The following is a 15,418-nucleotide window of genomic DNA, read 5'->3' as shown; positions in this document are numbered from 1 at the left end:
AGCATTGATGTCTTACATACCATTCTGGTTTTCCTAGCTGACATAACAATTATTCAGAGTTGGTTGTTAATTCTTATTTGTTTTTTTTTTTTTGCATTATAAACAAAAAAATGTGCATACATAAACTCTGTTAACTGCCAGTTTTAATGACACAAAAATAATTCTGTCTGCCAGGTTTGGGTCATTCCACGAAGGTCATGGCTTCTTTGAAGGACATAGATACCACATGGACACACCCAAGTATTTCTTGCCTTAACAGGACGGTGGTTATTAAACATGCTCTGTTTCTATATTGCTGACATTGGTATGGATGAGGGATTTCCAGGTATTTTTAAATTTTCTGCCAGAATATTCTTAAGGTCGTTCCTGTTCAGCTCTGCAGGGGATTTTCCGATTTTTCTGAACTTTGCTGTCTGAGACCGTCCATTCCTGTCAAGTACATCGCATGGAGCAGGATTTTCCATTGTGACTTGATGACACCGTCCCTTCATTTATGAAGATACTGATGCCTTACTAGACACAAATGGGAGTATTTTTATTAAGTAACATATCTGATATTTATTCTACAAAAAATAATTCACTATTTTGTACACATTTTTGTGTTTGTATAAAAATCTGGAATGTACAGGACTACATTCTAGTTTAATGCAAGTATTTTATATTGAGATATTTTATAATAAATAACTAAAGTTCTATTATAATTCAAAATTTAGAATATTTTATGGCGGGAAATTTTAGTAGATGTAATATGTTTTATTTTGGCCATGAAAACTGTCAATAATTATATCCTGTCCATTTTTCCAATGCCTTGGTATTTTTATTAATTTCTTTTGAACTGAAAATTTGCTGTTAGATGCCAAGAAGTAAGACACTAAATATTGCTATACAAATTATATGCTACTGTTTAAGTATGTCTGTATACATATATGGCAGTTTTACAGATACCATGTAAACAACAATATTTTAGTGCTTCTAAGAACTATCCTAATATGTATATAACATCAATTAAAACGAAGATTAAGATTTGGTAAGTTTAGTTTCGGCCATATTAATACACATGTCCACAAATACTGTCAATCAACTTTCTTCACTGCTACTAAGTTTTGCGATTTCCATTTCAAAACAAGTTTGCGAATATTAATATTATCAGGTTTAAAAAGTTAATGAAATTTCCTATCAATATAAATAATGTAGATGTTAATTCGCATATATAAACTTTTGCAAATTTACTTGGATCATGAAATTCGCGAAAGTAAAATGCACACGAAAGAAAGTTGGTTACGGTAGGCAAATTAAAACCACACTAATATTTCCTGCTACAAAGTATGTAAACCAGAATAAGAATACACATAGTTTTAGTTTAAGCCTCGTACTTACAAGGTCAAATGTTAACTCAGTGTGATAATTGATAAAGAGTTCAGAATTGTATTGAAAGTTTTATCATTATATATATATATATATATAATATTAATGTTAGAATTTTAAAATGTGTTCATTCAAGTGGAGATTTAGCATTTATATGCATGTTAAGTTTAAGATGTTTTAAAATTTTATTATTACCTAGCAGAGAAAATTTAGTGTAAAAATTTAGATCCTGAAAATGGTTGTTTGTCACCTAGTATAAAATTAAAGATGTTCGACCTCTGACAAATGGTCATTTTTCTCTATTAAAAACAGGAGTAGACGAATTAGTATTTTTCTTCAGTTGCAAAAGTTACTTACTTTACACCATTACCATCATTGAAAAATTTGAGCGTCTTATTTTACTTCAAGATAAAAATATCAAAAATAATTATGTCCCAAAAAAAATTCCATGGCACTATGACCTTTATGTATATGGAATGAAGTACTAAATGTGCATGCATCAAAAGCAAAATAGATTATTTTATATATATTTTTGTGTTAATTAGACAAATATACACACGATTGAACATTAGTTGTTGTTCAATTGATGGGTATCGTTTTTGCACTGTCGGCGGTGGAGCATCTTTAACAAATAACTGTCCATATATTCAGATCATATAAAATCATGTTGATACTTATGATTTTATTTGCCTCAAGCCTCTGTGTTTTAAAGGTGTCTATATATGCAATAATGGTTGTGAAGATTAGCACTACAGTTCTTGGTTAGTTTTAACTAACAGTCTAAGTTTTGTAATTCTAAATCTTATTGTGAAATTTTAGTTTTCATATATCACATGAATTTAAAATAATTCTCTTGGTAATTTTTAGCTTTCCGTTTTGTCGATTATGTGTATATTTCGTTTTTGTTTTTATCTTAAATTAAATTTCAATTTAAATATAATTTTAAAGAAATTTTTAATATGTATATGTCTGTGACATGTTCAAATTGTGGTTGTGGTATTTGATATATAGATAGAATGGTTACACCTTCAAGTGCTTGTCTATACAATGGTTACACCTGGCAGTGATTGTCTAGTTTATTGGTAAGGAATGACCAACTGTTAATGAAAACGTGGATATATTTACGAGTATTAATTTTGCGATTTGCATGTGTGAAACATTTTGCAACATTATTTCTACGATAGCATTATTATTTCTGCGATAAATATTACTTCAACCTAGCTAATTGGTTTCATACAATGTGTATACACAAAATGTTAAGTGTAGGAATTTATCCTTGTAAAAAGTCCACTGTTAAATTAATGTAAATTTACATGTTTGATGCAATGAAAACAGTACATGTATATATATATTTCAAGAAATCATGAGTAGTATTGGATAAGGGATTTGTATGCGACATATTATGTCATTGGTATTAGGTATCTAAAGATCTATTGTCGTGTTATCAAAGCAGATTTCATTCTGATGAAAGGATTTCGCGATTTGCAAGTGTGAAACATTTTGCAACATTATTTCTACGATAGCATTATTATTTCTGCGATAAAAATTACTTCAACCTCTTAGCTAATTGGTTACACACAAAGCAGATTTCATTCTGATAAAAGTATTTCTTGTCCTGGTCCATTGAATTACCAAATTTTAATCCGGTTTCCTTGTATACAGGATTGAGTTGATCATACGAGGTTGTTTCATTCACAATGTTTGTCTTTTAATAGTAAAGTGTGTAACTTTTCTAAACTGTATGTCACCATGACCAGCATATTTACTAGGTTTCCGATTACATTTTTGAATATATCAGGTTTTAATTAATGTAAATTATTAATGAAAATATTATACAATTATGCCGGAATACACGCTCTCCGTCAAGTTATAGTTTATAGCATCACCTTAATGTAAATATATTGACTCTCATATTTGGGTGATTTTCATATTTAACTACTCAAAATTATTCAGATAATTATATACACCAAGATTAATTTCGTGATTCAAAGTTAAAATACTCCATTGTACATGTACATGTAGTGAAGTCTTTTTTCGTGGCAAATTTAATTTACTGTAATACGCGATAATAACTTGGTTTAAAGTCTACTTATATTTACATGCAAAAATATTTTGTTTGTAGTAAAACAATCGGAAGACAACATCGGCTTAAATAAAAAGTAAACTGTGATATGACGATACAAACATATATACTACCAGCTATGTGCCTCTGAAAACTTATAGTAGGAAAAATTTTTTTTTTCCATTAGACAGATTTCTGTAACAAATATGCTTTTTATACTGTGCCTAAGGTACAATCTGCTTTAAAACAAGTAAATATATATATCTCATTTAATACCAAAGATCATCGACTTGTTGCTGTCGTGGACGGACACAAATTTTAGGCTCGGGTCTGTATTATCGCCTTAATTATACATGTATTTATTGTTATCGAGTGTGTGTGTCCTGTTGAAGTTTAATGCTGTTAAAAATTTAACTCATTTTATTATTAGATGTAGATCATCCTATATAATAGAGGATATTGATTGAATATTATGTGTTTACTAATGTTTAACATGAATAATCATTTTATCTTAAGAAAATACACATTGTAGTTGTATATTACTTGTTTTCTTAGAAAACGTTTGTAAATGATTCTTTTTAATGACAGGCAGGAATCTATTATAATTCTGTCACATATATATTGGTAAACATTTTGGTTAACAGTGTAAGAATTGATAAACGATATGAAAAACATGTATGTACTGCATTTGTGTATTGGGTAATGAGTTAGGCAAACTATTTTGTAAGATAAATTTCAGATGACCTATACCAGCACATTTCAACTATATATACATGTGATTTAAGATATATATTATTTTGCGCATAGCCAGCATATTTGGTAAAACAGATATAGCCCTAATCAGTTAATACATGTAGCCTGCACATCACTTTATGTGAAAAAATATAGCATGTGGGCAGAGTAAATACGTCGATTTTGAGATGGCAAAGTATGATTTACTATCAATTAGTCCAATGTTCCAGGGATTATGACATTAACTTTTGAAGTGATTTTTGTGACGTCACAATCACCGGATGGTTATAGACTAAGTGACGATGAACTGTACTTCACCCACGTTTTTTTGTTATCTCAGTACCGTATTTGCCGTAATTAAATACTTTGAGTTTTATTGATAATTATTACAAATCTAGTACATGTACTCTAATAAATATACATACATATCAACTGATAGATTTTTAACATATCTACATTATATACTAATTTAATGATTACTTCTATATCTCTAATTAACTTAATCTTTATGATATACCAGATAGGTATGATATCAATGAAATATTTGTTTTTATTTAATCGAAACGTCATTTTTACTTTATTTATATATTAAAGTGAACAGTCGGGCAAGGATGGCTAAAGTCGGTAAAAATGGTGTAAATGTATCCAGTATAATTTCTTATGAAATGAAAAAATAAAATCTCTCGTCAAAATCTGTCTGCGTACGAAGAAATTAATTTAAAGTATGGAAATTCTAAAACGTCCTCCCGGCTCACTATGTCCGTGGTTACATTTCCACGCAGCCTCGCTTTCAATGCTTTCAACTTTTCTTTACTTTAATGGCCAGAACTGGGAAACTAAGCAGAACTTGACCGTCGTATTAATATGCGAGAACTTTTGGAAGGCCAATGAACGCATTTAGACTGGTTTTCTTTGCCCGACTATTCACTTTCATATTTATGCCAAGCTAGGTTGTACATGGTGTTATATATGTACAGGTTCATCAACATTCATTACCATTTAGGAATTCCTTTACTTAACATTTTCCATTGGAAGTTTTTTCCTATGTAAGTTAAGGAAACGACGTTTACTGAAAAATGCCTGATAACTTCTGTAATGTTTTCGTATGGAGAATTTCAAGTTAAGGAAGTCTTTTAAGTTATAATGAATGTTGATGAAATTGAACCCGGAATTGTAACCTTTAAAATTAAATTATTATACTGGTACCATATTTTAGGCTGGTGGTTAGCTAAGACCTTTGACCTGTTATAAAGGAAGTTGTAAATGACCTTTATACTCTGTACTATATCACTTACATAGACTAAGCTGTATATGATACATAGTTACTGCCTCTTTTCATTACTACCTAGCCTACTTAATTAGTTGTATTGTGAAGGTAAACTAATATTTTTGTGGATTTTTAATGTCCGATACATTTTAAAAGTTAAAAACAGTCTTTATCATGTGTAGTAAAAGCTTACCAAAGATTAATTTTTCTATTGTCTATTGGATATAAATGAGATTTTCACAGATATTTATGTGGATTTGTTAACATATCAATGAGGGAATGCATAGAGTATTCGAATATGTGATCTAGTCCTGTTAATGTTTTTATTTCCTTAAGTTCACAAATACCAACCCCATCTCCTAAAAGGTATACAATTATCAATACCTATACCCTAGATATCAGTACTTATTTGTTTTAGATTGTATAGATTACCTTGCGGGTAGGTATTGATTGTGACGTCACATGTTTGCGAGTATTATGCCATATCTTTCAGAGAAAACAATGTCAGATTTGCTTAAAAATAATAACATCACACTGGATATCTACCAGCTAGATAGGGAATATGATAATTATGGAATTGCAATTATTGTATTTGACCCAGTAAGCGTCCCCGTTTCTATAATCTTCCCTTCCTCTTTACGAGGGTCAAGTGTATAATTACTTACTTTGAATTTAAATTTTTATTGATTTATTGAATATATTGTTAATTTCTTTTAACCTTGCGTATTGATTTGGAAAAAAAAACACCCCAAAAACAATCACTTAGAAAATCAATGGAATCGTATATTGATTTGGGAAAAAAAACACCCCAAAAACAATCACTTAGAAAATCAATGGAATCGTATATATAAACGTGTTTTATTTTGCGGATTCATACATTTTGCAAACAAAATTTTATTTCATGAAATTTAATAATAATGACATTAATGCTTAAATGAATGCTGTAGATTCTATAGTTTATGCCTTTCTTCTGTTACAAATCAGCTTACCTTGTGCATGGATTTATGGTGTCAGTGCTTTACGCACTAATTTTGGAAAGGTCGTAATTTGATTTCATTAATTATCTCCCTTAATGTTGTTAATTTTAGACACCTTAATTCTTGTTTACTGGGTATTGAGTCAAATTATGGAACTCTACTATTTATTTGTTTTATAAAAATCATAGAATTATTAACTTCGGATCTTTATTTACAGAGATATGGTAGTCATAATATATTAAGCATTAAATGATTATTGGTATGATATTAATGAATGTTTTGTAGCATAGAAATTGATACAAATTGACAATACTATTAGTAGTTAGTATTTTACGTTGTTATCAATCGTGCAATGTGTTTGCATATTGCCAAGGTGGTTTACCTAATATTTAAGATATAAATGATTGTGAATTGGATACCTACATTCCATCTTGTTAAATTTACTTGCCAATTTAGCTGTCCGTTAGATATGAAAATGTACAAAAAAACCCGGAGTTATGTCCCTTTTATATGTTTATGATGATGCAAGTTTATAAATATAGTGTTATCTACATTTCTTTGTGTTCAAGGCTTCAAATAAAACAAACGTACTTGCCAGTTATGTTGACTAATTCATGTTTAATTGTATACTGTGAATATAACTTAGTGTTATTAAACTCCTAGTGATTTGCATTCCATTTAAAGGAAATATGTGATGATGTTAAGATGTTCTAAATAAGACGTGGTTTTTTTTTTTTCTGGTTTTCAAATTATTTTGATTTATGGTTTCCATGGCAACTTAGAGTTCTGTATTTCACCATTCTTGTAAAGTGCACAAAATGGTTTTATGTAAAGCACAAAGTCTACGTTTTAATGATTATGAAGTGTACAAAATGGTTGTAGCTAATATATATTAAGAGTGCGTTTTAATAATTGTATATAATTGTTGATTTTATGCAAAGTTACCAAGAGGATCGAATTTAAACATTTGTATTAAGTTGCTACCAGTGACAGCGGCAGTGTTCATTATTACGCTCTAGATCTATTAAATCTTGATATTTCCAAATATGAAAAATCACAATTTGTCTTAGACTGTTAGACTGCTGATTACCTTGTGGGACTAACATGGATCGCCGAAATTGGAACCGGATAAAGATACATCTAATGTACTTTTGACACGGACTCTAATGCGATGCTAGAATATTGGTTTAGTACCACCAACTTCCCTTTTTTTATGATAATCATATAACTTGTTTAAAAGATATTAATTATGTTATTGTGAAAATGAACTGTATCTTTCCCATACCTGCAAATTGTGAAAATAAGTTATTTACATTACAATGTCTCATTTTTTTTATCATTATAAAATATAAATCCTAATTTGTTTTGTCTTTCATAAAAATACAGGATATAAAATAGTTCTATTATATAGGTTCAATATTGAATAAACATTTGGTGTTAGTAATAGATACAGTTAATTACACTTGATCTCACAAATTTAACTTTATAGACTTGGATTAGTAATGATATCCTGTTTTCATATTATTTTTAGTAACAATCAATTTTAATTTCATTTGCTCAAATAACTTTTTAACAATTTTTTATTAACACATGTAACATTTTAGTTATGATAACATTTTAGTTAATGTCTTTAATTAGATGCAAATATTAAATACAGATGTGATTTTAATTTAAGGAGATTTTGATTTAGAGTGGTATAGTATCGGGTTATTTGTAAGGGAAATTGTGATTATTATGCAAAATGAAGAAATAAAATTTTAACAGATTAAAAAAATTTAAATCTGGATATAAGACTATTGATAATTTAACCAATTTCTTGATACAATGTATATTCATAGATGAACATTTTGTTACCTTGCCATTGTTCTGCTATGTCATCAACAGCCATTCCTGTGGAAATATAACCACCTGTCAGTATAAAGCGTATCACCTTATTGTTACGATGTTTGATAGTCAAATGTTGTAAGAGACTGATGGAATATTGATATGTACAGTTTATATATTTGTCAGAACATGTAGCTTGAAAAGGAATATTCTATTTATATACATATGTAAAACAGAGAAAGCAAAATGAAATTAACTGTATGTCAGGAAAAGTATTTGCTAATATAACCTCAATAAACACATTTTTTGTTTGTGAGAGTATGTTCTAGTTTTATTTTATTATAATGTATTACTTACTATGTATGCTCCTTAGTGTATGATTCATCTCAAAAGGCAGGAAAGTTGACATCGAGACTTGTAGAACCTAATGAGAAACGTACTCTCAAAAAAACAGATGCTTATGTATTGTCATCACGACACCTTTCAGTCCGATAAATACACAATGCAACACCAAGGCTATGCTTTCACAAATGCAGTAAAGCGTTTGCTTAGTCAGCACACAGAATTAAAAAGACTCTATTAATGTTCCATTAGTCAGAGCATGTAGGAAAACTGAAGACAGCGAGACAGACCAGACCCAAACAAATGATTTTATGTATCTCGTATTGGAACTAAACTGATTTTTTGCAGTATATTAGAATCATTATATAAAAACGAGTCAACAACCCAATGATCAAAATCACCTGTTAAAACATCAAGATTTTGCGAAGCTTTGGTATTAGCAACTTCGCTAGCCAAGGGTATTCAGTACGATACTGAAACCACTGAAACCTTTGGTAGATCTCGCGTCAAATGCTGGGTCACCGCAGTTGCTTACCTTGCATTTACGTTTTAAGCAACCAATGAAAAAGCTCGTATGGATTGAAAATAATGGCAGCGTCCTTTGAAATGCACATGTTCGCGACATGCTTGTGAGTCATTTGTTTGTTAGTTCGGACACCAGTTTTTGTGTTGTATGCTTCGGTGCCCATTTTTGTCGAGAGATCGCAGTTTATCTTTGCATAATCTATTTAAATTTGTGAGACAGAAAACACCTTAATTTTTTCCAATCTGTTTGGAGAGCAACGTATCCAAGTACTTGCCTTGTTGTTGACAGACATGGCATTCCTCAAAATACAAAAGTATATCACTGCTATCCATTCGGTTCAATTTGATTGACATTGGTTCGCTGAACCTAGCCGCATCCAATTAGAATTTGAAAGCAGAATTTGTTTTCTGACAGGTAAATATTCCTAGATAACCATGACATAAATTTGGAAATTCAAATTTAGATTTAGGTTCAAAATATTAATTTCGATAATATATAGGTAAAAAAAATAGAATTTCAGGATTTTTAGTGCAAAATGCGCCATATTTCAACATAGCTACGTAGTTGGAGTTTGAGCTAAAGGAGCCAAAACTATTTTTTTTCTATCTAGTGTCATACGAGAACATAGACTTTTATTATAAAACACAAAAGCTAACTAGCATTCTTTTGTTTTAATAATACATTACATAACTTTAACAAACTTAAACACTGTGGTCTATGTAAAATTATTTAGGTATTTGTTCTCTTTGAACATCGGGAGCCAGATGGATGAGACTAGCAAATATTATTCTTTAGACTTGGAGACAACAACATCAATGTTAGAACCCAAAACATCTACTTACGATCAGTCTTATCGAACAAAATACCAAAAGTAGATATGATCAAGGATACTAATTATGCACATTGACGGTAAATGGGGACCGCATAATGAAACTAAAAATTGACTTCTGGACATACCCTTTAGGCAAATATTTTAAGTTACTCCAGTTAATCCCCTTGGTCATTGTATATACCCTTTTATCTCCTTTACGAATATGTATCTTATTGTTGTTAATGTCGTATCATTTGGTTTGTGTGAGTGTGTGTGTATGTGTGATACATGCCATTAGGCCAAAATACATTTATTTGCAATATGATGTACTTCCTTTTTAGAGGGGTGGGGGTTATTTCAATAACTCTGCCACAGAGCACCCAAAAAGGCATGTTTGTGAGAGAGACCTATTTCACTTTTTGTACATCATGGAGCACGAACCAAGAGCAGTGGTCAAATTAAATGTGTAGACAAGGGTCAGAACTCTAGCTTTCAGGGTCTATGTAATCAATCTTGGTCCTGAGATATATTCTTTTTTCTCCTTTACGAACGTTAATCTATTGTTTTGTTGGCAGGCTTTGATAAGTGAGATTAATTGAACCTCAGTGCTTATGAAATATATTCATGAAAATATTATTACCAAAATAAATCTGAAATATTCACTTGTTATTACATGTATTACTGTGGCGATTAGGTATTAAGGTTCAATTCATATACGTCAGCTTTGTAAAGTTTTAACAGCAATAAACTTAGGATTTAATGTCATCAAGCCTCATAAAACGATATCAAATCAGTATTGTTTTCGGCTCGTTTACATTTAATTGCTGTTTCGTGTCTGAAGACAATTTTATTGCTTGTTGAAAGGTCGTGAAAAAAGCGTGATATTCGCAACATTCACAATAATATTAATTATAATATTTTAGCGATGAAATATGATTGCGTATTTGCATATTCCACGTGACTGTATATAAGGGATTTGCGAAAAAACATTCTTTTATAATAATAATAATAATAATAAACAAATAATTGTGCGATTAATTTCCATAGCCGCCCCCCCCCCCCCCCAAAAAAAAAAAAAAAAAATGCTAGCTGAAACTTTTGAAATGAAAACAGGAATATCTGCAACATATACCATAATAATAGTTATTATATTTCAGCGTAAAATTATGTTTGCGTAAATGAATTTTTCCACGTGACTGTATATTATAAGGAATTTGCGAACGAGCAAGTTCAGCATTGTTTTTATCTGTTAAAAAAACAATTGTGCGAAAATATTTCCGTTTTTGTCTTACTTAGATAATTTTACTAACCAGAAAAACATGCACGGAATACTGATTTTTGCAAGAAATGTTTAAAAAGTATTGTAGAAGTGGAATAAAAAGATATTTTGGAACTACATGTATAATGTGTTTGCTCTCTGAACTTGACAACATTCCCCATCATATAACCTGTCAAAAGAAAAGGTCGAGCGCAATACAAATAATTCATAAGATGTGTTAGACGGAATGTACCTCACCACTAATGAAATGTATTCAGATGAATATCATTATCAATTTAGACTTAGACGTACAAGTATTATGATTCAGCTGACTCTTAAATATTTAGTTTTGTGTCATATAAATATGGCGATACTGTTATTATTTTAAAGGTTTCATGGCAATAAACTTCGGATTAAATGTCACCTCATATCAAATGGGTATTATTTTTCGGTTTGTTTCCATTTAAACGCTGTTTAGTGTCTGGAGACAATTTTATTGCCTGATTACGTTAGATTGAAAGTTTCAGAATAACTTTGTCTCTTATACATATGTATAACGGGTCTGTCTCTTTTTAATTGCGGGAGGGATTCATAAGAAGACACCAAAAACAAATTTTTAATCTGGTAAAAGTCGGTCTTTTAATTATAGTCTTAAAATCTAGAATTTGAGATTATCAATTTAGTTAAAGTTAAATCTATGTATAATTTTGCTAGCTTGTTATTTTTCACTGACATTTTCAGGGAAATATTTGTTTACGATCAATGTAGGGTAATAGTAATTTGGGAAATGGAAGTCGTTAAATCTAACATATAGAAAGTACAAGAATAAATTACTGTATGATTTAAAACTTTGGCCTTAATACGACCTTCGACTTATTACCTATCATTACAATACATGTATTCTATCTAAATTATAAAACATAATAATCTGATTAAATACAGATCCTTATTATCACTGCGTTTAAAAAGAGCGTCAGATCTGTATTTCAATCAGATTGAAAATATAATGATAGAATAAAACTCAAACACGCGCAATAAAAATTTCACCTATACCCTCTCCTTAAAGGGACTAAATCGCTAAAAAATCATGTAATAAAAGATAAAAAGAGTTATAGGACTAAAATTAATTGTAAAAGTTGTGTACTTTGTGTTAATAACAATATTTAAAAGTTTGTATAACAATTTTGTTCAAAATGGAGAAAAACTGAAAATAAATAGGACCGACCTAGTCACTATTTCATATTATTATCTTTCGGCGAGTGTAAACAACCCCTATGTGCATGCGCGACGCGTGAACATTCCAAACATCCGATCGAAGGAAATCTCATCTGTCTAATGGACATATCTACTATCGACTGAAAATACAAATTTATCGACTACAGGTTCCTGATTACTGTGTTAATCTAATAAACGTTGATTATGCAAAAGTTTTGTGAAGAGTTTCAAGTGTAAATGATCCTATACTGTACTTCCTTTTTAGTAGGGGGGTGGGGGTTTCATTTCAATAACTCTGGAGCACCCAAAAAGGCATGTTACAGAGACCTATTTCACTTTTTGTACATCATGGAGCACGAACCAAGAGAAGTGGTCAAATTGAATGTGTAGACAAGGGTCCGCTAAACTCTAGCTTTCAGGGTCCATGTAATCGATCTTGGTCCTGAGATATATTATTTTTTCTCCTTTACGAACGTTAATTTATTGTTTTGTTGTCAATGTAGCAGGCTTTGATAAGTGAGATTTATTGAACCTCAGTGCTTATGAAATATATTCATGAAAATATTATTACAAAAATAAGTCTGAAATATTCACTTGTTATTATTACTATGGCGATTAGGTATTAAGGTTCAGTTCATATACGTCAGCTTTGTAAAGTTTTAACAGCAATAAACTTAGGATTTAATGTCATCAAGCCACATAAAACGATATCAAATCAGTATTGTTTTCGGCTCGTTTACATTCTATTGCTGTTTCGTGTCTGAAGACAATTTTATTGCTTGTTGAAAGGTCGTGAAAAAAGCGTGATATTCGTTATAATATTTTAGCGTTAAAATATGATTGCGTAATTGCATATTCCACGCGACTGTATATAAGGGATTTGCGAAAAAGCATTCTTTCATAATAATAATAATAATAAACAAATAATTGTGCGATTAATTTCCATAGCCGCCCCCCCCCCCCCCCCCCCCCCCCCCCCCCAAAAAAAAAAAAAAATATATATATATATTGCTCGCTGAAACTTTTGAAATGAAAACAGGAATATCTGCAACATATACCATAATAATAGTTATTATATTTTAGCGTAAAATTATGTTTGCGTAAATTAATTTTTCCACGTGACTGTATATAAGGAATTTGCGAACGAGCAAGTTCAGCATTGATTTTATCTGTTAAAAAAAACAATTGTGCGAAAATAGTTCCTTTTTTGTCTTACTTAGATAATTTTACTAACCAGAAAAACATGCACGGAATACTGATTTTTGCAAGAAATGTTTAAAAAATATTGTATAAGTGGAATAAAAAGATATTTTGGAACTACATGTATAATGTGTTTGCTCTCTTGACAACATTACCCATATAACCTGTCAAAAGAAAAGGTCGAGCGCAATACAAATAATTCATAAGATGTGTTAGACGGAATGTACCTCACCACTAATGAAATGTATTCAGATGAATATCATTATCAATTTAGACTTAGACGTACAAGTATTATGATTCAGCTGACTCTTAAACATTTAGTTTTGTGTCATATAAATATGGCGATACTGTTATTATTTTAAAGGTTTCATGGCAATAAACTTCGGATTAAATGTCACCTCATATCAAATGGGTATTATTTTTCGGTTTGTTTCCATTTAAACGCTGTTTAGTGTCTAAAAACTCGCCTCGGGTGACAGTGATATCCTCGGGGTGACACTAGGCACTGTCACCCTCTAATGCAGGTAGTGTTTTTCTAATATCGTACAGTACAGTATATATTATATACTGTACTGTTTGTGTTGTATATTGAATGTTACACTGTTTATGTTGTGAAAATATTGTAATGTTTATAACTTGATATTGTACATGTTGTATGTTGCACTATCTATATGGAAACTGTTTTCTTCTGACTTAAAAGAGAAAGTAACAACAGACACTGTGATATATCATGAAGTCTTGATAGCGATTCCTATGGTGAAGTGGCTATCACACTTGTCACTATATGACAGGAGACCTTTTGTCATCAACACTAAATCATTGTTTTGTTACCATTGTAGGATCCCTGTATGTGTGTGATTTAATGGTTTTCCCTACAATGAAAATGAATTCGTCTAAATGCGATTACCAAAAGAAGACATTCACGTATTATTATTTCTGTGTCATTAAGGATTAAGGGTTGGTTTATAGCCATCAGCTATGGCGTTATTACTTCCATTATAAATGTTACAAAACAATAAACTTTAGATAAAATGTCACCAAACCTCGTAAAAAAGATATCAAATAGGTATTATTTTCGGCTTGTGTAAATGCAATCTCTGCATAGTGATTGGAGACTTTTTAATGACTGATTACGTTAGATTGAATGTTCGTGAATATAAAAGATGATTATTTGTAATATCATCGAACCTCGCAAAGATATCTATTGAGCACATGTTTTTAAATAATTATACATATAATTGGCGTTTTATGTTTGACAATTTGCTGATGCATGTCAGTTTTTAAATTAATATGTATAAATATGTCAGAAACTTCTGCATGTTTTAAACATATAGAAAGCAAGGAGAAATGAATACACAAATTCATAATCTTAAAACATGTTAAAGTTATTTACGTTTGGAGATATAGATCGCACTGTGTCTTCGATAAAATATTATTTCTGTGTTAAACCGTTTTGCATGTAATAATGAGGCTACGCTCGTCAATGGGCAATCAACTTCAAATTGTACATGATTCTTGCCGCGCTAAATATTATTCATGTGACAGTAGAGTACTGTATGTACCGCTGTGATCGTTTTTGTAGATATTACGATGACTGCTGCTTTAATGCAAATGATGGATCAAGGGTGGCGACAGCAAAGAATAAAGTGGCGATTTCCGTCCTAGGGGAGACAATTCCCCTCATCAGGGAGACAACCTGTGTAAAAACTTTCTTCTTTTAAGATAACCCTAACAACAGGTCGTGACATACTCATGGTGTCATCTTGTCCATCAGCATGGGAAGGCGACGATGGAGTAAAATTTAAATGTATGTCTAATACTTATAAAGACTTATATTAT

General features: G+C 30.7%; 1 protein-coding gene across 1 annotated transcript in view; it reads left to right on the top strand.

Moving 5' to 3' along the window:
- The window catches only part of LOC138327750 (PGAP2-interacting protein-like), a 28,127-nt gene extending 19,584 nt beyond the window's left edge, over positions 1–8,543 (top strand). The window contains exon 14 of the mRNA XM_069274091.1: positions 175–8,543. Coding sequence (XP_069130192.1) covers positions 175–256 — 82 coding nt within the window. The 3' untranslated portion in view covers positions 257–8,543. The remainder of the gene's footprint in view (positions 1–174) is intronic.
- The last annotated feature ends 6,875 nt before the right edge of the window (positions 8,544–15,418 follow it).

The sequence above is a fragment of the Argopecten irradians genome, chromosome 7, assembly GCF_041381155.1.
Source record: "Argopecten irradians isolate NY chromosome 7, Ai_NY, whole genome shotgun sequence".
Taxonomy (NCBI): Eukaryota; Metazoa; Mollusca; class Bivalvia; order Pectinida; family Pectinidae; genus Argopecten; species Argopecten irradians.
This window is presented reverse-complemented; position numbering and strand designations above follow the sequence as displayed.